The following is a 27,064-nucleotide window of genomic DNA, read 5'->3' on the forward strand; positions in this document are numbered from 1 at the left end:
TCAAACAAACACATGCACACACAAATAACTATTATTGCTGGAACATATACTGGGTGCAAAGTGTTTTTCTGATCTCTTACCACACAGTATCTATTTAATCCTTTAAACAGGAATTCTACTCATTCTCACCTTACAGACTAGGAAGTTTTGGATGAGGAGGCTAAGTCCCTTGTGCAAGGTCACAAAACAGTCTGACTTGAGAGCCTGAGCTTTCCCCACAGTCAGGACCTACAGCTTGGGGTAAATAGGACAGGGAATGATGTTTATTTTAATCACATGATGGATTTGATTGGTGTTCTGGTTCTACCTGAGTGCTTGCTTATCTTCTCACTCCTGATTTACCTGGGCGTTAGCTTGGTCTGGTCCTAGAGCCAGGTGCTGTTTGGCTCAGAGGTCTCTGAAGGCCAGCCAGGGCCCGTCCAGATGAGTCAGAACCATTGCTCCTCCTGATACAAGTAGCAAGTTAACAATCACAACCCTGTGAGAAGTTAGGAGACTGGGGAAAGAGGCAGAATATGTTTTTTGTTGTTGTTGGTTGGTTGGATTTGGTTTTTCAGAGACTAGGTTTTTCTATGTAGCCCTGACTATCCTGGATTTGATTTGTAGACCAGGCTGGCCTTGAACTCACAGCGATCCACCTGCCACTGCCTCCAGAGTGCTGGAATTAAAGGCATGCTCCATCAAGTATGGCATTTCTATGTCTTTTTGTAAAGGCTACAATACCCAGAATGCCCTGCAGACCACAGGTAAAAGGTAAAAGTGGAAGGAAGCCCCACAGATGTCTGGCTGTGTCTAGGCTGCTGGTGAAATTTAAACAAACTGCATGTCTTTTCTGAGTTTTTCCTCTTCCTGTCATCAAAATGGAAGGATCCCAAACTTCCCTGCTCACTTATGCTCACATTCTGAGGTGGCGTGAGAAGCTTTAGGCTGTTCAGCTGGAAGACATGGTTTAGGTGGAAGTCTGCTTTTATAAAAGAACATTTCTCCTTGCAAATCCTGAGTCTCTCTGCACATACTGTGGGCATGTTGCGTAGGAGCATTCATTTCCATCTCAAACTCCTGCTTTGCTGGAACCAGCCTTTGTGGTCTGTCCCAGAGCTCTGTGCCCAGGATGTCCACATCCATTTTTGTGATATGCACATGGTTGAAACAGAGCAATGGCAGGCAGCCTGCTGCAAACAGAGTGGCGTGCTCTCTGTGAGCTTTGTAGGAATGGAGGCCAGGGATTATTCCTTCTTAGGAATGCATTTCTGAGCTGGGCATGATGGATGCCTGTAACCCTGGCACTCTGGAGACAGAAGCAGAGGCAGACAGATCTCTGTGAGTTTGAGGTCAGCCAGGGTTTCTGGGCTTTGGTATTGGTGGTGCCCACTCTGCAGCACTTCTCTGGCCTCCACACTTTGGCACACACAGGCAGGAACAAGCTGCTGCTGCCATGCAGGGCCTGAGGCCATTGCTGTCAAGAAACTTACTGGTTTTGTTTTTTGTTTTTGTTTTTTTGTTTTTTGCCTCTTGGTATGTGGAGAGACATGAAGTTTCGACTTTACAGAGCTAGCTTCTAACATCACTTTGCTTTTCCAACAGGATGGGTAGGAGAGGGAATCCTGCCACCTTGGTCTTGCCCAGTATTGATGTTCAGTCCTTCCAGGCTATTCCTCTTCCCTTAACCCTCCCTCTTGAACTCTCTTCCAATAGCTTGACAGTTGTTGACTCCGATGGGGCTGCCAATTCCACCACTGCAAGCCTGACAGTGAATAAAGCTGTGGACTACCCTCCTGTGGCCAATGCAGGCCCCAACCAAGTGATCACCCTGCCTCAGAATTCCATCACCCTCTGTGGAAACCAGAGTACTGACGATCATGGCATCACCAGCTATGAGTGGTCACTGAGCCCGAGCAGCAAAGGAAAGGTGGTCGAGATGCAGGTAGGAGGGAGGACTCAGGTCATCTCTCATTCAGGGGACAAGGAGTTGCTGGATTGGGTCATACAGGCAAGGTTTATTTCTGCCCCATTTTTTATCAAAGTCAAGTTTGTACATCTAGATTTTTAAATTTTTATTTATTTTTTAAAGACTTATTTATTTATTATTGTGTATATAGTGCTCTGCCTGCTTGTGCACCTACATGCCAGAAGAGGGTACCAGATCTCATTACAGATGGTTAGGAACCACCATGTGGTTGCTGGGAATTGAACTCAGGACCTTTGGAAGAACAGGTGGTGCTCTTAACCACTGAGCCATCTCTCCAGCCCTAGATTTTTATTTTTTTTAATCCTCAAACAAATTCAGAAAGTTGCTGGTTAATGGTGGCACACGCCTTTACTCCCAACACTCAGGAGGCAAAGGCAGGAGGATCTCAGTGCCTCTGTGAGTTCAAGGCCAGCCTGGTCTACAGAATAAGTTCCAGGACAGCCAGGGCTACATGGAGAAACCTAGTCTTGAAAAAGAAAAGAAAGGAAAAAATTTAGAAAGGCTGGGCGTGGTGGTACATGCTTTTAATCCCAGCACTCGAGAGGCAGAGGCAGGTGGATCACTGTGAGTTGGAGGCCAGCCTGGTCTACAGAGCGAGTCCAGGAGAGCCAAGGCTACACAGAGAAACCCTGTCTTGAAAAACCAAAAAGAAAAAGAAAAGAAAAGAAAAAAAAAAAAAAAAAAGAAATGTGTCAGTTAAGAATGACCCAAACCCAGAGACTCAAGCTACACAGATGGCACCAGAGTGCAAATCTTTGTAAGCTAATTGGAGTAAATCATCTGGCTACAAGATGCCCTCCCCAGAAGTTTGCAAAAATAGACTGCACATTTAAAAAGTTGAGTGATCTGGGCGGGGCTGTGGTGAGCAGGGACCCTGGGTCCTGCTGGCTGCTGTTTCTCTATAGGAAGCACCTGCCTTGGGGGTTTGCCTCCAGTTATTTATAATGTTCCCTTGGCTCTAGAAGAAGGGCTCCGTATCTCCAGGTTTCTCGTGGCATGACCCAAAGCATGTTTTACCTCACTTGATGTATTCTGGTAGGTTTCTCTGTAGTCACAGAATCCTTAGAAATTCTTATTAATACAATGTCTCATGCTGTCCTGTCAAAGGTCACTCACTCTGCTGAGCTGGGACGTAATGACCCAGTGCCAAGTTAGGTTTAAAGACGACTGAACCATGTTTTCCTGAGTGAGCATTGTGTGCAGTGCTGTGACCCTAGGAGTCATTTCCCATGCCTGAATTTCTGCATGTAGGGAGTTAGAACGCCAACCCTGCAGCTGTCTGCAATGCAAGAAGGAGACTATACCTACCAACTCACGGTGACTGACACCATAGGACAGCAGGCCACCGCTCAAGTGACCGTGATCGTGCAGCCTGGTGAGCTCCTGTTGGTGCTGGGGCAGGAAGGGTTGGCCGTCTTAGCTGCAGGGCCAGAAAGGGAGAGCCATCATCCAGAGGAGCCTGAGACCACAGCTTTCACCCCTTGCTTGCTCTTCTCCCATAGATAAAGGAGACTTCTCAGCTTCAGTGTGTGCCCTTCCTTTGTTAGTTATTGTGTGGCGGTGAGGGCCTGGGAGATGGAGATCCTCCTTGATCTTAAAGGGCTGGGGTCCACTTGTCCAGAAAGCCGCCTCCTCCTCTTACCCTACTGCGCTAGGTTTCAGAGCGAGCGTGCTGCTAAAACTTGACTGTTTGCAGAACTGTTTGACATGATTCAGTCTTATTCTTCACTGTGAGTCCCCTGATGGCACCCATCTCTCCCACGTATCTTGTAATGCTCTGGGCTAAGAGGCAGGGTTCCCATGGCTACCAGAACAGATGCCCCACTGGGTCCTCTCCTCTGGTACCTGGAATGTTGCTTTGATGGCTGCGTCTCTCTGTCCTAGAGAACAACAAGCCTCCTCAGGCAGATGCAGGCCCAGACAAGGAGCTGACCCTGCCCGTGGACAGCACGACCCTGGATGGCAGCAAGAGCACAGACGACCAGAGAGTTGTCTCCTATCTTTGGGAACAGACCCAGTGAGTGCTGATGGAGACCCCATCTGTGCAGAGGTTCCCATCCTGGGACAGCAAGCTCTTATTTGCTTTAAAACTTGACTCACTCCTACTGGTTTATCAAGGAGAGAGAGAGAGAAAGGCTTATAATCCTAAGTTTTAACTCTTAAGAACAATTTTCCGATTTATTTTTTTTTAAAGAAAGAAGAATGTATATCATCAGCTAGCCATAGGTAGCACTGTGTGATCCTGGGGCTTTTGCAGGTACAGTTTATCGGCTAAATGCATAGTTGAATTACACTTGAGAGGTAGGCTGGAAGAGGTAATGGAGCAGAAAAATACCGTTGTTCAAAATTAACTAGTAGGGTTAGCTGAGGGGTGGGCAAACAGCTACTAAGAACTGAAAATTCATCCGTAAAGCAAAAGCATGCCCATGTCACTGGTCCTGGGAGACATTGTTTCTCAGCTAAGTTAGCCAAAGATCAAAGACTTCAGCCAAGATGATACTTTGCCAATTGAACCTACCTATTTGGGCCACTCCTGTTGGTACAATTTCTTTCAGCATTTATGAACCATCACAAATGGAACTTAACTTGTATAGCACAGGGTCCTGCACAAAGTGAAGGGACTCTAGGGAAGTTGAAACATTCTCTATTTCTAAAACAGCAGCCACAAGACAGGCTGGAGTGTGTCTTAATATCCCTGCATGGAATTTCCCACCCACAAATGGATGGGAAAGGAAAGGGTTTTGATCTCTACTTAGGACATTCATATTAAGGCATCAGACAGCCGTTTCCTCAGCTGCTGTGGAGAGCTGGGTCTCCCTTAGCTGTGTGTTGTTCCTGTAGCTGTTTACTGAAGGCAGACCCGATGGAGCCTGCAGCAGAGGGCTGGTGGTGGCTGCAGTGGAGGTAGTGCTTGTGGAGCTGCCTGCGTGAGACTGACTCAGGAGAGGCCACTGGGGTCAAAGCAGAGCTGGGAACTGGCCGCTTTCTCTGGTTGTCCTTAGTTGGAAGGATGTGTGGGTGTGCAGGGCTCTGGCTGTGTGCAGCCCTCTCTGCCTGTATGCTGCCAGGAGCCTGCTGCAGGCTGCTGTGCTGTGAGATGCAGTAAGGGTACAGGATGTGGTGTCCTGGTGTTTTGTCCAGGAGCGAGAGGAGACTCACAGAATGGGGAGAAGAGGTCTTTTCATCAGGGTGGGACGGGGCAGGGGTCAGGAGTGTATTTTGCTTCTTTGCTGGCTAGAGCAGACCAACTAATGGGCCAGAAATGCTTTTCAGAAACCTCATCCTTAGATTACCCTATTGATCACAGAGCTGCTCAGAAAAACATTACGTCTTATGTAAGCTAGAATACTGAAGCACTTTAATATTCTAGATGCTCATATAAAAGATGAGCCCAGATGCCTTTAAAAGCTGATGAGTGGAATTTTCTTTCCAGAAGTAGCCTGTGTTTTGGGGCCAACCGATACCTTCTCCAAATAGAATAGTTTTAACATTTCCTGTCAAGGTTTAGGAAACAGTTGTTCCTGTCTGAGGTAGTAATTGTTCTTTCTGCTGCCAGAACAACAGCAGACAGGTATGGCTCCACCCTCCGATTACTCTCTTGTCTAGGGGACCTGACGGGGTGCAGCTAGAGAACCCTAACAGCAGTGTCGCCACTGTGACCGGGCTGCAAGTGGGGACCTATGTGTTCACCTTGACTGTCAAAGATGAGAGGAACTTGCAGAGCCAGAGCTCTGTGAATGTCATTGTCAAAGAAGGTGCGTCTTACTATGGGCATGAGCCTCTCTGGTTCTGATAGCCCAGGAATCTGCCATGTCTCATTTGGTGCAGGGTTGATTAGAGGAGAGATAAGGAAACAGGCTGGTGGGAGGGCAGCTGCAATTTTCTAAGCAATCTTTGAGAGTGACTGTCAGGTGATTTTTAAACCCCTTCCCCTCTCCACCCACCCCCCCCCCCCCCCCTGCTTCCACCCTGCTCTTTCTTATCAGATGAATAGTGAAAGTACTAAATGACTTGATTTTTGCCTCTATGCCAAGACCTGGGGCTTCTGTGACTCTCTGATAGCTACAGTGACCCCTGCCGGCAGGTGCTGGGATGTCTGCAGCACTGCAGCTTCCTGTTTGACACCAGCCTGTCCTGTTGGCCTCACAGGGATTGGGGAGGCCTTGGGAGAGGCCATGGGCTGGTAGTAAAAAAAAAACTTCACCACATCAGAGGATGGTATACAAACAGTGTTGCTCTGACTAAACTAAGGTAACCCCTGGAAAGCCGAGCTTCTCTGACGTAGAGTCTATGAGGCCTCAGCTCAAAGGGGGGCTCACACTGTTCCTTCTCTTGTGAGGTATGACAGGAAAGACACCCTGAGAGCAACATTTAAAGGGAGAGGTTAGGTTAACTGGTGAGCTTCCAGCTCTAAGCACCCAGGCCTTCATTTTTAGTATCACTAAATTCCTTTCAAGCAGTGAACTGCTGTAAAGCCACCGTGTGCTTTACCCTGTGAGTGGCAGCAGGAGAGTCCAGGAGCCTGGGGGGGTCTAGTGGCTTTTGCCCTACTCTTAAACAAGCACTAAACAGCTCCCTGGTTAAAGTGCTCCCAGTGGTGAGTTCCTCACAAGTATCACAAGTGGCATGTTGCTTTTCCAGAATGTCACATTATTTCACTGATGTTTCCTTGGTTAGAAATAAACAAACCGCCAGTAGCCAAGATCACTGGGAATGTGGTGGTTACCTTACCCACGAGCACTGCAGAACTGGATGGCTCCCGGTCCTCGGATGACAAGGGGATAGTCAGCTACCTATGGACTCGAGATGAGGCGAGCCCAGCCGCAGGGGTGAGTGGTCCAGGAGTGGGAGTGCTATGTAAAGTCAAAAGAGGGGGGCCCTACCCTCCAGGATGTATTTTAACCAAGTAGCCCCTATATCAGACCCAGGTTGTGCTCTGGAGTCAGGGAGGTCATAGGCTTCCCATGGGCCATTCTCTAACTGTGTGTTCAGGGGCACTGCTGTGACTGGCCCACCAGCGTAGCTCCAGGAAAGGAGCAGCATTCTGTCCTCAACCACAGCCATGTTGTTCGCCCTACAGGAGGTGCTGAATCACTCTGACCACCACCCTGTCCTCTTCCTGTCCAACCTGGTTGAGGGAACCTATACGTTTCATCTGAAAGTGACTGATGCAAAGGGTGAGAGCGACACAGACCGGACCACCATAGAAGTGAAACCTGGTGAGCTCACTGACCCTGCTCAGCCTTCACTGCCTGTACCCTCCCAGGCAGCCATCAACACCCCCACAGCTCCCTACTCACTACAGACAGACACCTGGCCTCAGAGAGGGCAGGCCTGCTTGGAGTCATCTACCAGCTGTGTCAGACAGAGCTTTGTGCCCCAGTGCAGTGTCTTCTTTCCTGCACATGACTGAGGGGAGCAGGCTCAGGGTGCCTGGGAATGTGAGCACAGGGACAGCTTGAGTCCTGGTGTCTCACCTGCACACAAATGCAGAAAACCATTTATTTTTGTAAGTTGAGCCTCAGGCTTTATCTAACAGTTTGGGAAAGGTAAAGTGATGTCCTGCACACTTTTTGGGTTTTCAAAAATAAGTGTCCTCCTTAAATAGAAGCTGGTCTTTGTGACAGGGAAGGATGGTAGTGGGCAGGGCCGATGGCCCCTAATAGAGATGTCAGCTCTTTACTGAGGCCAGCCTCAGGCATGGGAAGAGTCCATCTTGGCAAGGGATCTAGGAAGACGTTCAGTCCTTACCTGGCCTCTTGGAAAGACAGTGGCTCCAGGCTCTTCCATCTGAGTCTGTGGGCAAGGCTTTCTGAGCCACCCAGGTTGCTTCAGCTGGGAACATGAGCATGGTGACAGCAAGCATGACCACATTCAGGCTCTAGAGGGGAACATGGTGCTGAGGAGCTTTCCCTGTGTGTGCTGCATTCACACCACTGTTAGGATAAGCAGAATGCAGCATATTGTCCCTGAAAATCAGGTGGGGTCAGCTGGAGAGCTCAGTTGTGCCTGTCACAAAGGCTGCCGTGTCTTACCTCCTGTGTCCCTCCATGAAACCTGGTGCCTCCTGGCTCACGCATCCCCCCTGCACTTGTGTGGCAGCTCTCAGTGCCCTGGGGAGGCTTCTGAGCCAGCTCCTGATGGCTTTGCTACAGTGTGGTTCCCTTTTTGTTCACTTGAAGGACATCTAACCGCGGTCACCACTTCCCCTTCTCTCCCAAAGCACACACAGTGACAGGTTTGTTTTAACAGTTTGAAGCCATGACTGATGTTCTGCTTTCCAGATCCCAGGAAGAGCAACCTGGTGGAGATCATCTTGGATGTTAATGTCAGTCAGCTGACAGAGAGGCTGAAGGGGATGTTCATCCGACAGATTGGGGTCCTCCTGGGGGTGCTGGATTCTGACATCGTTGTGCAAAAGATTCAGCCATACACAGAGCAAAGGTAGCTGGACAGTGACTGTGGGGTAAAAAGGAAAGCCTGGGGCTCCCCAGGCTTCCCAGATGCGCAGTAGTGGGGCTAGATAGAGAAGGAGGGTGCTTTGACCAGGAACCACTCATGAGTGTATATTGTCAGTCAGGCCTCAGCCCTGTGCTGGAGCCTTATGCAGGCTCTGGGAACAGGGTTTGTAAGCTATAGTCTGAGAAGAAGATAACTATGCTTATGTCTTCACTGCAGAGCAGGGGGGCACAAATGGCCTTCAGAAAACTGCCAGGGCAGTTAGTTCTCCCAGCAGAGCTGGAGAAGGAGCCCAAAGATGTTCCAGAAATAAGGTTGCCTTGCCCAGCATGTGAGAATCAAAAGGTTGAGACGGGAGCAGCATGAAGGTGGCCCAAAGTGGGATGGTGAAGGCTTCTTCCGAAGGCATTGGTTGAGTGTTAAGTAGACCCAGGATGTGGTCAAAGGTGAGGCTGATGGAGATGGAGAGACTTGCATAAAGAAGAACTCAAGTTGGTTTGTTTTAAAAGCAAGGAAATCCCATGCTTAGGTATGTCTTCAAGGAGATGAGTAGTGTGGAGGCCGGAAGGGATTGGGTGGAGCAGTTGGGAGCGTCTAGGCTTGTCTAGCAACCAGGTGACAGCCCTTACTTACTGTAGTGCTGAGCAGTGATGAAAAGGAACTGGGCGGAGGGATGGGGCAGTGCTGTGCCTGGACAGCAACTTTGGAGATAAAGGTGAGTCAGGCTGTGAGCTAGGATTAGAAAGGAAGAAGGAACTTACTTGACCATTGACTCTGGGGTAACCTTTTTCCTCATGTAGCCCAGGGTGGCTTTGAACCCCTGAACCTCCGGCCTTCACACCTTCTGAGAGACAGGATTATAGTTGGAAACCTGGGGATGGGGAAGGGAGAAAACCCACCAAAGACTAGGAGTCAAAGCCAGAATGGTGGATGAATGACACTGGGACATGTCAAGGTGGTTGGTGACGGCAGAGCTCTGTAGACCACAGCATTTAAGGGGGAAATAGAGAAAGAAGTGAGAAGCCTGGAAAGAGCAGCAATGCAGGAGGGTAGCGGACCTGGTGGTGAGGCTGCCAGCAGTGCGCTAAGAACACAAAATCAGCCCAAGGAGTGTGCTCCGCAGATTGCCAACAAGGCAGGACTAGTACTGTCTGAGTACACAGAAGTGCTACATAGAGACAGAAGCTTCAGCAGGAGAGATGGCTCAGTGGCCAAGAGCCCTGGCTGCCCTTCTAGCAGACTGTGGTTTAGTTCCCAGCTCACAACTGTCTATAACTCCAGTTCCAGGGGATCTGACACACAGACATATATTCATCCAAAACACTTAACCTGAAAGAAGGTGGAGATTGGATTCAGATTTGCCTTTTGTTGTAGTTCGTGTTTTTATTTCTTACTTTTCCCTGGAGACAGGGTTTCTCCGTGTGGCCTGGGCTGTTCTGAAACTCACTTTGTAGAACAAGCTGGCCTTGAACTTACAGAGATGCTCCGGCCTCTGCCTCGGAAGTGCTGGGACTACAGGCGTGTGCCACCACTGGCTCATGCACCTTTAAATACAGGCCACATCTCAGCCTTTGCCCCAGTCTAGGGAATTGGCTGCAGAAGAAACGGGGGGGACTCAGATGGCACTGGATCCTGGTTGGAAGCAGAGGTGAGGGATGACAGTTGGGAGCTGCTCCAGGGAAGGATACTAAGCCTAAGCAGCATTGGAGTCAGAGCAGTCACTCCAACGTCACATCACAGTCACCTGTGTCCCAGGCCTCACTCTCAGAGATTGTGACTCAGGTAAAATAAGACTGGACCTCTGTAGTGTACAGCTAACTAGGCCAGTGACATGATTAGGACACTTTTCCTTTTAATTTTCTCATACATATGCACGTGTTTGTGAGTATAGGTGCCCCAAAAGCCCAGCAGTATCAGCTCCCCTGGAGCTGGAGTTAGTCAGTAGTGAGCCACTTTCCATGGGTGCTGGGAATGAAGTCCTCTGGAAGAGCCATGCATGTTCTTAACCATTGAGGCTTCTCTCCACCCTCAGGACTCTTTTCTTCAAAACCAAAAAACAAAGCCAGGCACGGTGGCACACACCTTTAATCCTATCACTCAGGAGGCAGAGGCAGGAGGATCTCTGTGAGTTCGAGGCCAGCCTGGTCTGCAAAGTGAGTTCCAAGACAGCCAAGGCTACACAGAAACTCTGTTTTGAAAAACAAACAAACAAACAAACAAACAAACAAACAAACCCCCAAAACCAAAACAAGCAAATAAAAAACTTACCACCAACAAAAAGCTATGCTCAGTGGCTAGGGAGCAGTCTAGGGCAAAGAGTTACTTAAGACTGGTCCAAGTTGTTGGGAAGTGGCGAATGTCCTCACCATCGCTGCAGGTGGGCGTAACAGGGCACAGGTGAAGATTTCAGGAGGGGCTCCTTCTCCAAGGGAGATGTACACTGCAGAGAGAAAGCAGGATCTGCCACACCAGTAGGTGTCCTGGGAAATGTGGGAACTGCTTATCACCTGTGAAAACTCTATTACTTATTTTTATGGCATTGGTATTGAGGGTTAAATATGATGATGTGGGCCCAAGAGGTGGTCCAATAGGCAAGTATATTGCCACTAAGCCTGATGACCTGAGTTCAATCCCTGGGACTCACATGGTAGAAGGAGAAAACTAGGTTTACAAGATGCCCTTTGAGAGACACACACACACACACACACACACACACACACACACACACACACACACACACACACACACAAGTATAGTGAAAAATTAAATGAGATGTTTGTATAAGCCGGGCATGGTAAAGGTTGTGTCTCAGGGCTGGAGTTTGCAGGACTGCATCGTTAGCATCAACCACAGTACAAACCAAACTTGACGTCATGCTATATATGAAAGGTGCTTGCCCTAGAAGCAGCGGGTCTAGGGCCTCAGGGATATGTGGGGCCCCTCAGCCATCCTGCACTCTAAGGGGTCAGTATCTTGGGAGTACTGTGTGGCCCACCGACGGGGAAGGTTTGCTTTGTGGCACTAAGGGCGGGGCCATCAGAGATTAAGGTTAAGACATAGGGGACAGACATAAATTTAAATACAGGCAGAAAGCAAACAGATTCTGGGCTTGGAGCAATGTCATTTCAAAGCACAGCCGCGCTGTATCGAACCTGTCTTTTGCTGTCGCAGTAACAGTGTTTGCCTTATGGATACTCTTTCCAGCATTACAAAGCACTGGTGCATTTTACAAGTAACCCAGGCACAAACCCAGTTGCACTGCTATTTTAGCAAAGGCTAGTTGGCAACAAGGATCAGAAGCATGACCCATTCCCTATTCTCTCCCTCCTGCTCACGTCCTGTGTAACAGACTGAGGATCTGGCTCTGCTGTAATTAACTTTGTGACCCTGGGCAGGTCAGTCAGCTCCTCTAAGCCTGGCTGTGTTCTCTGTAAAATGAAGGTAGGACAGAAGCTCTTTTTTCACTGGCCTGCTGTGGCAGGGCATGTCACCACAGGCCGAGCACTATGTCTGTCACAGACACCAAGCGCTGCAAGTGGCTGCATGGACCACTTCAGCACACTCACACTGCTGTCTGTCTCTGCAGCACCAAGATGTTATTTTTTGTTCAGAATGAGCCTCCCCACCAGCTCTTCAAAGGCCACGAAGTGGCAGCCATGCTCAAGAGTGAGCTTCGGAAACAGAAGGCTGACTTCCTGATATTCAGAGCCCTGGAAATCAACACAGTCAGTAAGTTGTGGGAAGCTGGGAGTCAAAGCCATCTGCAATCATTCACCCATGGACTCGTACCCCGGGGCCCACAGGCCCCTGACAGCGCTCAGGGAACCCATAAGCTTGAATTAAAAAATAATTATGTCTTTATTTTATCCAAACTTGCCTGCCAGTAATTGACCATCACCCTCAGTTTGTTTGTGGAGACAGGGTTTCTGTGTGTAGCCCTGGCTGTACTAGAACTCACTGTGTAGACCAGGCTGATCTCAAATTCAGAGATCCTCCTGCCTCTGCCTCCTAAGTGCTGGGATTAAAGGCGTGCACCACTCTGCCTGGCCACCCTCAGTTTTGAAAGCAGGCAATAGTAACAGCTGTGACGCTGAGGCCAAAGAATAACAGATGGTCAGCGTCACACTGCATGGCAGTGGCATTTGCTTCAGAATTCGCTGCTGTTGGACCCACTGCAGAGCCTTATCCCTGTTTTAAAGAGATACACATCTAACTTAGAAAACTGGGGTTCTTAAAGATTTCAGAATGTTTAATCCCAGCACTTGGGAGGCAGGTGGATCACTGAGTTCAAGGCCAGGACAGCCAAGGCTACATAGAGAAACCTTGTCTTAAATAACAAACAAAGATTTCAGAATGAGTCTGCTAATGTTTATGTATTGTTTCTGGAATCACATTACTCTGAGGAGGAGGCATGCAGGCTTGCAGGCTTGCAGGTCACTGGTACAGAGAGCAAAGACTTGCTGACTCTGTTTGACCAGGGTCTTGCACCTGCCTGTCACATGAAGGCAACATGAAAAAAGAGGATTTCAGTTTTCATGAGCCCTGGAAGCTGGTTGTCCTCCTGGCTCCCTCTAACTTTTCCCTTTCCTGCCACCTTCAGCATGTCAGCTGAACTGCTCTGACCATGGCCACTGTGACTCATTCACCAAACGCTGTATCTGTGACCCATTTTGGATGGAGAATTTCATCAAGGTGCAGCTGAGGGATGGAGACAGCAACTGTGGTGAGTGTGTGGCGCTGTGCCAGCCAGCTTGGCTGCGGTATGGTGCTGTGTTGCGGGGGCAGGTGAGCAGGCAGGAGGACTTCCTCCTTTCCTCCCATTTGCTGAATGTTAGCAGAGGGCTCTGGAACATTCAGGGCAGCTGCCTGCTGTGGTCTGAATCCCATGTGCTGCCAGGCAGGCCTCTTGTCTTTCTGGAGTGCCTGCATGCTATACCTCATGGAAACCCATATTCCCCTCCTGAAAGGTCCGAGCCTGTGATCCCAGCACTCAGTGGGCAGATCTCTGTGAGTTCAAGGCCAGCCTGGTCTACCGAGGAAGTTTCAGGACAGCCAAAGCTGCACAGGGAGTCCCTGTCTCAAGAGAGAAAAAATTGTGTCCTTGTATACTGTGCAGTGCCCAGAGCACTTCTGGAGTGGGGCCTGGAGCACAGGAATTTAGAAGCTTGCAGATTTCCACTCATCCTCCCCAGGGAGCCAGGCACCTTGTGACTGAGGTGACACAGCGTCTCAGGCACCCTCCACCACTTTGATTTCTTTGCAGAATGGAGTGTGCTGTATGTTATCATTGCAACCTTTGTCATTGTTGTTGCCTTGGGAATCCTGTCCTGGACTACGGTCTGCTGTTGTAAGAGGTAAAATGATGGGTGGTGACAAGTGTATGTGGGGAGATATGATGCATTTTCTTTTGAAGTTTGTTTGGCTTCATGTCACAAATGTTTCCTTGAGGAGGTATCTGGCACCTTCCTTGTGGCATTGTACTTGGCTTCCAGCCACTGTAGTGGGAGTTTGAGCACCCAAGGCCTGTGGCAGAAAATTCTCATCACTCACTCCTGAGGACAGAAGCCCTCATTTAAGGGGTGATGCTGTAGAGATTTCCAAGGACCCTGCAGGGTGTGTGGCTGAGTGCATATCCTCTGAAATTCTGTGACCCAGCCTCACACCTGGACATTGTGTTTCACAGACTTACAGGCTTGAGTTCACAACTGGTTGTCCCAGTTTGCTGCTTTGTTTTTATTGAGACAGCCTAAATAGCCATATTCATTATCTATGCATCTCTTTACTGCATATTTTTCACTGTTAAGCATGATTTCAAGAAAAGGGCATAGCTCAGTGGTAGAGCATTTGCCTGGCACATACAGGATTTTGTGTGTGGTGCTAGTAACTGAGCCAAAAGTATGGTTTTTGTGTGTCACAACATTCAGAAAGCATTATCTTTTTTATACCTCCAGCAGCCTTCTCCTAATTCACAGACAGGGAAAGTCAGGCTCAATATAACTATATCACCTGCCTGAGAGCAGTTTGAGACCAGGCTGGGATGGAACCTGACTTACGACCTCATTTAACTTAGAAAAATAGAATAAAAAAAATTACCCACCAGCCACAAAAACCCATCACCCGCTCCATTCACTGCCTCTCTCTCTCACACCTGCCACCCAGACACTTGTTTTTCTCAGGTTCCACCTGCTCTGGCTGAGAAGTGAGGAGAGGCACACCTATGTAGCCAGCAGCCCCTGCACTCCCGAGCCTCACAAACCTTCCTGAGCAGACATAGGGGTTGTGTTTTTTAGGCAAAAAGGAAAACCCAAGAGGAAAAGCAGATACAAGATCCTGGATGCCACAGATCAGGAAAGCCTGGAGCTGAAGCCAACCTCTCGAGCAGGTAGGACTTGAGAGCTGGTGCTGAGGAACCAGACTGAGTGCTCAGTCACCATGCTCCTTCACCTCCATGCCCTTTTGCCTGCTCGTCTCGGGGTTGCCTCTTACTCAGTGGCCCCATGGTCATTGTTGGGGCCTTCCATTTCTTGAGTCTTGTTCCTTCCAGACAGAGTCTAGATCATAACCTGCTTTCCCTCTAACCTCCCACCTCACCCCTCTCTGTCATTGGGCATATTCCCAACTGCCATCAGTCTGTGGCAGCTGCTTTCCTGCTGCCTGCAGGTGTGCTGGGCCGTCAGGTGCCCCCACTAGAAGGACTCCTGCTACACAAGCCCTTCTAGGCCTGAGCAGTGGGACCAGAAGAGTTAGGGGGTGTCATGGGCCTCCCAATCCTTGGGCCTGATCATTAGATGAGGTTCCCTCTTGGTAAGGCCATAGGACAAATTATCCATTTGTCTTAAAGTCATCTTAAGGCTTTGTGTTAGGGGAGGCTGTGGGAAAGACAGGGAACTGCAGTCTGGCGGGGAGAAGTCACAGCTACAGAGAGCAGGTATTCAAGCCGGGCAGCTCCGTTGTGAGCACTGGGCCTGAGCTGAGCCCAGGATACCAGAGCAGCAGTCAGAACACTCCACAAGAACAAAAAATGTGTGTAACTAGTTCTGCTGAGTGACCACTTTACTCTGACCTTGTTTCCTTTATAATGTTTGTTCTGGCCTTGTTGCATGGCCTCTGTGAGTTTGCTGTGACTGTTTGCTTTCAGGGAGCATCCATCTTGTTCATCTCCAATCTTTTCTGATCAGCTTCTGCTGCCTCATATGTCCAGGTAGTCTTTTTCTCATGTCTGTTTATCCTCCCAAAATCATGCTCACAGCTGTATAGAATGATTGTGAAAAGTCTTAAAGAGTACATACACACAAGGCCCGAGATGCTTGGCAAGTGAAGGGGCTTGCCACATAGTTTGACAACCTGAGTGGAAGCAGCGTGCGCACACACGCGCACACACACACACCATACATACACAACACACACACAGACATACAAAGCAGGGAAGGAAGGGGGTACAGACAAGGAGGAAAGGAGAGCTATAGTTTAAAGAATTAAGAGAGTAAGCTGGCCATGAAGGATAAGTCAACCACATTACAGACAGGCAATATGGTGAGGCCCCACTGCTGGGAAGGGCAGAGGGCATTTGAGGAGGTGGACAAAAACTCTGTATGTTGGGCAAGTGAGCTAGAATGAAGGACCCAGGCTGGATGGGTGAGTGGGCCTTTGCTGAGGTTCCCTCTAAGAGCAGTGGGTGCTTTAAGGGGTTTAGTGCTGAGCTTCTGTCCAGGTGGTACTAAGATGTGGTGCCTTGAAAATGTTATAAGTACAGTGGTTCTGTGACAACGTAAAGCAGGCTGAAAGGAAGAAGCACTTTCCAGTGGTCTGAGGAGGTGGTGGCAGTGCCCAGAGGAACAGACAAAGTGAAGGCTGATTCCTACCTAGCTGCTGACAGAATCAGGACAGCTGTTACCAGGACTGTTTAGTGAGAGACAAATTAAATTGAACCCAGCAGAATGGTCAGAGCTGAAAGTTGGGATTCTACTTGCCAGTGAGGATCAGCGCCTAAAAATTGGGTCACAGGCACCCAGGATGGGCTGCAGAGGAGGAAGGGTCCTGCACGGCAGGGGTCATCACAAAAGAATAACAACTCACACTCATGATGCCTCTAGAGACCCTAGCAGCCCCTGCAGAGCTGGCAGAGTGGTGGCTCCCTGTAGAGGTAGGGGGTGAGGAACTTAAGCCCTACAATCTCAAAGCCTTTTCAAAATCAAGTTACAAAGATAACCCAAAAGACTGACTGGGGCCCAAGACTCATGACCAGACTGCATGCAGAGGCAGAGCTGGAAGAGGGTGAGGTTCCTCGAAGAGTAGGGAGTGTCAAGGGAGGGACAGAGGAGGGAGAGGGGTGAGGTGCTACACTAGGCAGAGTAGAGCCCAGGGTGAGTGTGACAGCAGCAGGTTGAACCAAATGAAATTACTGACTCTTTACCACCCACAAACCTGGCAACTCTGTGTGGGTCAACTTAGTTCATCAGAACTTGGAAATACAGCATGTGGAGCCTTTTTTTGTTGTTTTCTTTCCAAGACTGGGTTTCTTTGTGTAACAGTCCTGGCTGTCCTGAACTCTCTTTGTAGACTAGTCTGGCCTCGAACTCAGGAGATCTGCCTGCCTCTGCCTCCCGAGTGCTGGGATTAAAGGCGTGCGCCAGCATGCCCAGGAGAGCATGTGGAGTCTTCAGGGAGCACACCTAGGAAATCAGTCCCATCCTCTTCTCGCTACCATCCAGTCAGTGCCCATTGTGCTATGTGCTAGGCTGCTTTCACCCACATTCCCTATGGCAGCTCACCTGGACCTCTTACTGCTCATCAGTATATAATGAATGCTGTGGACACTCCCGTGTCTTTTGGTGGACACACACAGGGACTCTATTGGGTGCAACAAGATAATTACATCTCAGTGAATGTGTGTTCAGTTTTCACCTATGGTTTCTCTCTACCTTTCTCTGTAGCCTTGGCTGACCTGGACTCTCTTTGTAGACTAGGCTGGCCTTAAACTCACAGCAATCCACCTGCCTCTGCCTCCCCAAGTACTGGAATTACAGGCATGTGCCAACACACTTGGCTCACCTTTGTCATTTTTAGTGGGTGAAGGCTATGAACAGGAGCTGTGGCAATCCAGAGCTGGGTGAGATAGAGGGCTCTGCAGCCATGGAGGGATCTCCCTAAAGGCCCTTGTGCTGTAGGAATGCAAGGAGGCTTCATATGGGCAAGTCTCAGGGGAGGGGCTGTGGGAGAAGGGACAGCATCTACGGGGGTGGGGGTGGAGGGACTGAGAGCAGGGACTTTCCCTTCCATTGGTCATTGTTCCCATTACACTGGAAAGCTCCATGTGGCAGTACCCTTTGACAGCTCTGCTGCACTGGTGCCCTGAGGCTTTGGATAAACTGTACCCCCTGGAATGGACAAAACGGCATGAGCCATGGCTCACCACATGGCCAAAGAGCCTGTGGATGAAGTCCACAGCAAGGTATGATCCTTGAGCAGAGATGCTCGGGGTCTGGATACTCTGCCTTTGGAGACGGGGGAGCATGGCCAGCTGTGAGGCTGGCCACCAATCCTCTCAAGATGCTGCCAGTGTTTAGGAGTGATGGGTAGTGAGGTTGTAGACTGCCTGATTGGAGCATGACTCATCTGACAGTCCTCACTTTTAACAGGTGGAAAGCTAGTCCCCATGGTCGGGCAGTGCTAGGGTCCAGAGCACTGCTGGGGTGAGCTCCTTGTCAAATGGTCCCATTTGCAACCATCTCTCTGTATATGGACAATTCATCCCTGGGGCCTCTACAGTAAGGGGAAAGCTGTGAATGTGATTGCTGTGGTCTTTAGAGCCTGAGACAACTTTCTGGATTTTAAGATTCATTTTTTGCTTGCCTTTAATTCCAGCACTCAGGAAGAGGCAGGCGGATCGCTGTGAGTTCGAGGCTAGCCTGGTCTACAAAGTGAGTTCAGGACAGCCACGGCTACACAGAGAAGCCCTGTCTCAAAAAACAAACAACACCAACAACAAAAGTGGTGGCACACGCCTTTAATCCCAGCACTTGGGAGGCAGAAGCAGGAGGATCTGAGTTTGAGGCCAGCCTGGTCTACAAATTGAGTTCAGGACAGCCAAGGCTACAAAGAAGCCCTGTCTCAAAAAGCAAATAGATTTTTGTTTATGTGTAATTGTGCATATCTGCATTGTGTGTGTGTTCACAAGACCATGGAGTCTAGAGGTGTTGGATCCTCTGAAGCCACGTGTTGCAAATACTGGAAACTTAATTCAAGCCTTCTGGAATAGTAGCAGCTGCTGCTCCTAACTGCTGAGCAGTCTCTCCAATCCTCAGTGCTTCTTAGTGAACATGTTTGGTGTATTGATAAAATGGCTGCTTGGGACTGTCTCTGACCTAGAGTCCCACTCTTACTTGTTTTTAAATAGTTTGTGTGTGTGTGTGCTTTCCCAAGACAAGGTCTCATTATGTAGCTCTGTCTCAGGACATGAGTAAGTACTATCTGAAAGGGAACAGACCATGATTGGGTCGCATCAACCAAAGCTCAGGGTAGTGTAGCAGCAGAGTCCAGTCTGATCAGGTATTGCTCTCTGTGGACTACTATAGCCAGGCCAGTCCCTCCTTCCACCTGCTCGACAAGTCAACAGGGGGATGCCTGGCCTTACCTGTCTCCTCTCCAGGTAGAGAGAGGATGGGCTGAAAACCAGGCCTGGGAAGTTGTTTCCTTACACTGGGGTTGTCTTCTTGGCAGGCAGCAAACACAAAGGTCCCACGCTGAGCAGCAGCCTGATGCACTCTGAGTCGGAGCTGGACAGTGACGATGCCATCTTCACTTGGCCAGACCGGGAGAAGGGCAAACTCCTGCATGGTCAGAATGGATCTGTGCCAAATGGGCAAACACCACTGAAGACCAGGAGCTCACGGGAGGAGATCTTGTAGCTTCTTGGTCTGTCTCATCAGACTCATCAGAGTGCCATGGCCCAGAGGACCTCTAGGCTGGTTCTTGACCTCCTAGGTCTGAGGACAGCTGCTCTCCCGGTGTGTGCTGGTCACTCCATCCCAACAGCCCCCATCAGAACTGCTGGTACTTGAACCCACAGACACTTTATAGGAACCCCTGAATGAAACTGTGAATGAATAGGTTTCCTCCCCACCCAATGTTTTCATCTCAGGGCCTCACTTTTTGCACACACCTCCTTGCCCAAGAGCAGACACAGCCAGCCCTTACCCTCGTCTCTGCTGTTAGATCGGTGCAACTGGGCCCAGAACACACATGGTGAGGCTTACTGTGTCTCCCCTACACCTGGCGCAGGGCTGAGAGCCACCAGTCTCCTGATGTCAGGGGCCTAACCCTGGGCACATTCTTTGGTTTGCTTCTCTGGGGCAGTGTGCACTGCCTTCCCCAGGCCAAGAGAAATTTCTTGCTGCCCACCACTGATAGTGGCATGGCAATACAGTAATGCTGCCTGGCCCCTCAGCTCTAGAGCTGGCTTGTGTACTGACTGTATCAGGGATGTAGGGGGCTGCTGGGGAGGACCACCAGCACTTGCTTCCAGGCTCAGGCCACCCTCCTTCTCCCAGAGGAGATAGCCACAGATAGACTGGAACTCTGTGGCATGTGAGTGCATGTGTGTGACTGCCCCTCTGTCCCTCCACCTACGTCCCTTCTGTGTCCTTTGCACGTGTGAGTGCTTGAGTATATGTGCACCCATTCTTCTTAGGTCTCTTGGCTGCTCTCAAGGCAACTCTAACTTGGAGACTTTCAGCTCCTTGAAAGACTATTAATCCCTCTGGCCCTGTAACCAGTTCCTCAGCCACGGTGTCTGGCAGTTGAGGAATCGGGGTTTTGGGAAGAGTGACTTTTTAAAAAGGACTTACAATTTCTACTACTGCACTATCTGTTGTGAGATAATTAAACATGCTATTTAATTGTGTCCCTGGCTACTAGGCTGTACTATTTCATGCTGCATCCATGACCTGCATTGCAGGACCCACGGTTGGTATAGACCCACGAGGTAATCGTCACGGAGTCCACCCCAGCCTGCCATGGGAGGTGGGCTTGTGCCACATGAGTGCTGGCTGGCCATAAATGCCGATTTTGACCTTTTGTTAAACAAAAATAACTTCTGTCCTCTGTGACCAAGCTAAGAGGCACAGAGTATCCTAGGGTCCAGCATGTCTTAAGAATTTTGGGGCAAGTTCCTGGCATTTCAAGACCACCAACACAAATGTACCCACGGTCACACCAGAAGCTGGGATGCACATCTCAGGGGGTCACAACAGACAGTGGCCTGAGCTGAGAACAGCTAGCAGGACCAGGCCTAGGAAGCCAATGGGGGAGGTGAACATCATCTAAAGTACTAGCTAAGAAGAGGCAAGTGTAGTCATAGAATGCTCACACCTTTTAAAGTAAGATTTCCATATTATAAAAATTAAGAAAAACCCCTAAAATGTCAGGACATGAATCTGTAACAACCTCTAAACCAGCCAAGGGAGATTATTTCAACCAACCGATCAGAAAGCAGGAATAGAACCAGGTGCAGTGGTACATGCCTATGATCACAGCACTCAGAGGGTGGGGGTAGGGTTGCCATGAGCTTGAGGCAAGGCTCAGGTACATAAGAGACCTTGTTTCAAAACAAATGAACTAGAAAAAGATGGCTCTGTAGTAAGAGCACTTGTTGCTCTTGCAGAGGGCTGGAGTTCAGATCCCAGCTCCCACAATGGATGTCTTACCTATGACTTTAACTCCATGGATCTTCTGGTGTACACACACAACCTACCTTTAAAAAACAAACAAAAATGGGTACAGTAGCACAAGCCTTTAATCCAGCACATGGGAGACAGAGGCAGGTCTTGAGTTTGAGGCCAGCCTGGTCTACAAAGTGAGTCCAGGACAGCCAAGGCTACACAGAGAGACCCTGTCTCAAAAAACAAACAAGGAATGGGTGGAACAACGATTATTTAAGAAAAATCACAGGAATGTGGAATGTAGTGAGAATTCTAAAATTTCGGTTTCTTTAAAAAGTACAGAAATTTAGGAATGTTTTCATTTTAGCCGGACAGTGGTGGCATATGCCTTTAAACCCAGCAGTTGGGAAGCAGAGGCAGATGGATCTCTGTGAGTTTGAGACCAGCCTGCTCTACAGAGTCCAGGGGGTTAAATAGGACATATTTTCATTGTAATCCCATGTGTGGGAATACAGGGCTGCTTCAATGTTTTGTCTCATGCTCTAGCAGGGGTGTGGTTTTGCCAGCTGCAGATAGTTTTTGCGATGATTGTGTGCTTTGGAATTCTGGGATCTTTTCAGTGGGTATATAAATACTAGGACCGGAGTGGTGTGTTGTTGGCTGGTTGGTTGTTGGTAAGTTTGTTAAGAAACAACAAGAAGAAATTAGATATTCTGACACAAAGATCAACCTTGCCCCAAGGAGCTCCACATCCCTAACAGTAGAGAGTCGCCTAATGATAATGCCGCCTCTTTCTGACCGACCGCTTACTTTATATCTCTTTGCTTTCCTTTCTTATCTAGTGTTTCTTATCTAGTGTTAGGGGGTTGAAAAGGTGGAAGAAAAGGGGTGGAGAAGGACAGAAGAAAGAAGAACCCACAACTTTGTGAAAGTCCAGTTACAAGTGGGAGAGCTGGGGAACCGCTCTCTACACAGCTAGTATGTCTGCACTGACCCGGCTGGCACCTGTCGGTCGCATCAGAGGCCGCCTGTTCCGGCGTTGCCACGCGAGGGTGGCTGGAGATGGTGGAGTCCGTCATGCTGGTGGTGATGTGCATATTCAGCCTCGGTACAGGGAGTTTCCCCAGCTTACCCGGTCCCAGGTGATCCAGGGCGAGTTCTTAAGCTCACTCATGTGGTTCTGAATTCTCTGGCGCTTTTGGCATGACTCGGATGCTGTGCTGGGTCACTTCATATCCAGATCCTTCATAGGGGACAGATGAAGAATTGGGGGTCCCTCCTGATGATGAGGAGGACTAAGAGTATAAACCCAGCTCTGTACAAGTAGGAGCAGGGCGAGATGTTCCAAGAAATCACAGACTTCATATTTAAAGTTGTAAATTAAAATGGCTTGCCAAAAATGGAAAAAAAAAAAAAAAAAAAAAAAAAAAAAAAGCCCAGTTACAGTGGTAAACATATAACCACCAGAACCCGGCACAGTGGCTCAGCAGTGCTATGGATGAAGTAGCATTGCTACCAGTGTAAGGTTAGCCCAGACCACAGTAAAAATGGTGAATTTCTATTTATAAGAAACATGTAAAATAAAACAAAGATTGAAAATATAAGCTACAATTTTGTTTCCTATTAAGATAAAATCACCACTACCTCCTTTCTCCAAAGGGTTACTACCTAAAAACACAAAACCCAAAAGAACAGATTTCCTAGTTAATTAGCATACCTCCAAGGTGGGGCCAAGCCATCCAGGTACTGTCAACAAAGGAGCTAAGGCTCTGGTAAGGAAGGGAGCTGCAAGGGCTGGGTGGGGAGCTGGCTAATGTCTACAACTCCCTCCTAGAGCTGCTGCTTCCCAAAACCCATCTCACAATGAGGTGTCAACAGCATCTGAGACATGACTGGAGGCTATGACCTTCCTTCCCCTAAGCTACTGACAAGTGTAGGGCAGAGCCTATGAGGCCTGTGTAACCCCACTTCTGAAAAACTCCATTTTAAGAAAAAATGACCTGGGCATGAACTCCAGTTTCTAAAAAAGGAAGAAAGAAAAAACAAAACAAACAAACAAAAAACCCTACAAAAATGTGTGGCCATCACCTCTGATAATGTTTACTCACCCCTAGCAACAGACTAATCAGTAAATACCTGGAGATTACCATATGGCTCAGATGACCTATTCAACAATTGCTAGTCACCCCTAGCAAGGGCTAAAGAGTAAATACCTAGACTACCCAGGTGTCCTTTTCAATAGGTTGAGTAAAAACAATTATGGTTTGGCCTACTGGACACAATCAAGTTCTATCACCCCATAATTGCTAAAATGTCAATCAAAGAGCCGACAAGCTAGGTTTCTCCAAACCTCTCTGTAACCCCCAATAAAAACACTGCTAATTTGGAGCTTAAGGTTCTCAATCCTGATCCGCTGCATCGGTGATGGCTGTGAAGCCCTGCTCGAGCTTGTATAAAACAACCATTGAGTGTCTGCATTGGAATCAGCTCCTTGGTGGACTTTTGGGTTACTCGAAATCTGGGCACAAAAAGCCTAGCTTCGGTCTTCCAAAAAAGACCAGACAGTTGTGGGAATAGCTGCTCACTCAATTGCCATAAATCTGAGAGCAAGTGAAAACACCATCCATACCAGCAATTTAAGGCAAAGGCCTGGAGAGAAGGCTCTGAGGTTCAGAAGGCCTGCTCTTCAGAAGACCCAGGTCCAATTCCCAGCACCTGCATGGCAGCTCATAGCTGTCTATAACCCAAGTTCCAGGGGATCCCACACACTCACACAGACTTAAGTTTAAAAGAAAACTTTAAAAAATCAAAAATAAGTTACCGGATGTAGCTGAGTGAGTACAGGACTTGGCTAGAATGGACAAAGCCCTGTGCTCGATACAGGGCCATGGTGGTACACAACTGCAGTCTTATATGTGCTGCTTTAGGCAGGAGGTCAGAAGTTCAAGGTCATCCTAAGCTATATACCAGCATGAAGGCCAACCTGCAGCTGGGGGTTTCTATTTAGAAATGGTCAGAAAGAAAAAGTTTAGATAAAGGGTTATAACAGCTGAGAAAACCACTCAGAAACAGCCAATACTATGAAAACACCACCACCCAATAATATTTATTAGTACTCTGAAACCCAAACCACAATGTAGACAAGATCAAAGGAGTACAAACCTTAAAGGTAAATTAAACCAGCAGGAGTCAACACTACGCTTAGTTTAACAGGCACAGGAAGCAAACCAAGAAAGAGGGAAGAGGGAGCTCATGAGCTCCAGGCCAGCTCAGCTGCAGCAAGCCCTTCTTTTTTCTTTTTATTTATTTTATTCTTTTTTTTTTTTTTTTTTTTAGCAAGCCCTTCTTTAAAAAAATAAATGAGCAGGCTGGAGAGATGGCTCAGAGCCTGCTCTTCCCAAGGTCCTGAATCCAATTCCCAGCAACCACATAGTGGGTCACAACCACCTATAATGTGATGATCTGGCATGCAGGTGTACAAGCAGGCAAAACATGTATACATAATAAATATATAAATCTTTAATAAAAATAAATAATGAGCTCTCATTTCCTGTCTTGTTCATTCTCTGTTCCTCTGTCTTTCATCTCTCTCCCCCCTTCCTCTAATAAGCCTCTTGCACTAGAAAAAATAAAAACTTAAAAGATAGAATGTATTATTCAAAAAAATACTTTAAATGCGTCAGTATTTATGTAAGCCTGCATAAGTATATGTGCCACATGTATGCAAGAGCCAGTGGAGGCTCTGGACCTGGAGTTACAGGTGGTTGGGCTACTATGTAGACGCTAGAGACTGATCCTGGGTCCTGAACCAGCTTTCTCCAGGCCCCGTATTACTAATTTTAAATGGATAGGTAGGAAAGGCCCAAGCTAAATCTCTGGATCCAACATAAATTGTGGTGGAACAAGAAACCCAATGTCATGAATTTGTCCTCCATATTCATTGTAACATGCCCTGGGCTCCCTGCCCCAATCTTGTATGCCTTGTGTCCTGCAACTCTAACTAGAGGTGATGAAAGAATGAAGAAAGCACAAAGGGACAGCGAAGCTGTGATGGACGGTGGTGGCGGGGCTGTCTCTAACCACCACTACTGAACCTGGAATCTCATCATGCTCATTAGCAAAGCAAGCACAGGGGAAGGGACGTCTCTGCAGGTAAAGAGGCTCAGCCTGTAAACATCTGGGGGGAAGCAGCTGCAGTGCATCTTTGCTCACAATGGGAATTCTGAGAAAAGCTTTGCCCTATCTCTTGAACCTAGCCCATACGGTTAACGGCTTTGCTTTTGGTTCACAGGCCACACCCATTTCAAAATATACATTCAATCACTTGGGGCTCCCTCTGCTTTCCACACCATCACCCCACATGTAACAATAAAACATTTAAATAGAAGATTAACTGTTCAATTTAAAAAAAGGAAAAAGAAAAGAAAAAGAAGCAGAAAGTTCCTGAAAACACAGCCAGAGTGTGAAGGTTTAAATGAAACTGTTTCCCAAGGGTTTACATATTTAAATACTTGGTCCCGAGTTGGTGGAACTGCTTGGGGTGGATTAGGAAGTGTGGCCTTGTAGAAGGAAGTGTATCACTGGGGGCAGACTTTGAGGTTTCAAAAGCTCACACCATTCTCAGTGTCTCTCGGCCTCAGGCTTGTGAGCTCTGAGCTACTACTGCAGCACTATGCCTTCCTGCCACCATGCTCTTCACTAAGGACAGGCATGAGCTCCCTCTGAAACTGTAAGCCCCAACAAACTCTTCTCTAAGTTGCCTTCGTTAACCATAGCCACAGAAAAGCACTTACAGTGAGGCAGAGCATGGGAAGAGCAGCAGCCATCCCACTGGCAGCACTTAGAGCATCCAGGCTCACACTTCCCTCCTCCTCCCTGCCGCTTGTGGATCCTGCTGAGACACCTGCATCTAAGTAGGCAGATGCCAGACAGTGGAGGCCTGCGGGAAAGAGCGCTGGGGAGGCAGACAGCCTACTGCAGCAGAGGTGGGCAGTGGATAGCTAATCTGGTGGGGAGACTGACTTTATTGTCTATTGCTGGTCTTAACCACTGACTGCACTGTACAAGTCATATTGAATATTTGATTCTGAGATGCGGAAATGATCTGCAGTTATTTTGTGGGATCCACAATGTTGAATATAAGGATTCAAATACACTTGAAACCTTAGTATAAACTAAGCAATTTGTGTATAAATTTAAAAATCTGGTGGCGCATGCCTTTAATCACAGCACTCGAGAGGCAGAGGCAGGTGGTTCACTATGAGTTCGAGGACAGAATTGTCTACAAAGCAAGTCCAGGACAGCCAGGGCTACACAGAGAGACCCTGTAGAGGCAGCAAGTCAGAAGACCTCAAAGCCTGCAACTCTCCATGTTACAACGCCTCACAATTAAAAATGTCTCAAGGAAGGTGACAAAGTATCATGATGGACACTACTAGTGCAGAGGAAGGTAGGAGCACAGGTACCTCACAATCTCCTCAGCTTTCAAACAGCCACTGTCTCTGTATTCACATAGGAAATTAGAACTCATTTACAGAAACACATTTTACTTTCGATATTTTGGGAAAAGTTTATAAACTTAGGAATGTCATAGGGCATACACAAATGGTCTATGAAGAATTTGGTGGGATACCAAGACACTTCTAAAGACTAAGAAAAAGGCACTCTTTATTCCCTCATCCCCAATGTGATCTTCACCCATCTTCACGTGAGAGAGAGCAAGCACACTGTCAGACTCACTATCCCAAACACAGTGACACCATCTTGACGAGGCCTGCCCAAAAGGATGAGTGAATGCTACCTAGTATTTCTAGCTATTGAGACTTTTTTTACCCCCACCCCCACCCCCGAGACAGGGTCTCTCTGGGTTAGCCTTTTAGCACGGTTAAAAGTGACCTAAAAATGGAAACAAGTCTTGACAGAAGGCAAGCCACAGGCAGTGAAACGATGCATTTACCAGACTGAATAAAAACCAAGG

At 48.2% G+C, this 27,064-nt stretch overlaps 1 protein-coding gene and 1 pseudogene across 2 annotated transcripts in view; both read left to right on the forward strand.

Moving 5' to 3' along the window:
• Kiaa0319l (KIAA0319 like) overlaps positions 1-19,539 on the forward strand; it is a 106,999-nt gene extending 87,460 nt beyond the window's left edge. For both annotated transcript variants that reach the window (XM_051171166.1, XM_051171164.1), the window contains exons 10-21: positions 1,696-1,924; positions 3,221-3,344; positions 3,854-3,986; positions 5,576-5,724; positions 6,647-6,798; positions 7,050-7,188; positions 8,254-8,413; positions 12,015-12,157; positions 13,029-13,151; positions 13,692-13,782; positions 14,719-14,810; positions 19,148-19,539. In XM_051171166.1, coding sequence (XP_051027123.1) covers positions 1,696-1,924; positions 3,221-3,344; positions 3,854-3,986; positions 5,576-5,724; positions 6,647-6,798; positions 7,050-7,188; positions 8,254-8,413; positions 12,015-12,157; positions 13,029-13,151; positions 13,692-13,782; positions 14,719-14,810; positions 19,148-19,335 — 1,723 coding nt within the window. In that variant the 3' untranslated portion in view covers positions 19,336-19,539. The remainder of the gene's footprint in view (positions 1-1,695; positions 1,925-3,220; positions 3,345-3,853; positions 3,987-5,575; positions 5,725-6,646; positions 6,799-7,049; positions 7,189-8,253; positions 8,414-12,014; positions 12,158-13,028; positions 13,152-13,691; positions 13,783-14,718; positions 14,811-19,147) is intronic.
• A 2,513-nt stretch (positions 19,540-22,052) lies between these two features.
• Positions 22,053-22,498, forward strand: LOC127211354 (NADH dehydrogenase [ubiquinone] 1 beta subcomplex subunit 2, mitochondrial-like; annotated as a pseudogene).
• The last annotated feature ends 4,566 nt before the right edge of the window (positions 22,499-27,064 follow it).

The sequence above is a fragment of the Acomys russatus genome, chromosome 29 (genome assembly GCF_903995435.1).
Source record: "Acomys russatus chromosome 29, mAcoRus1.1, whole genome shotgun sequence".
Taxonomy (NCBI): Eukaryota; Metazoa; Chordata; class Mammalia; order Rodentia; family Muridae; genus Acomys; species Acomys russatus.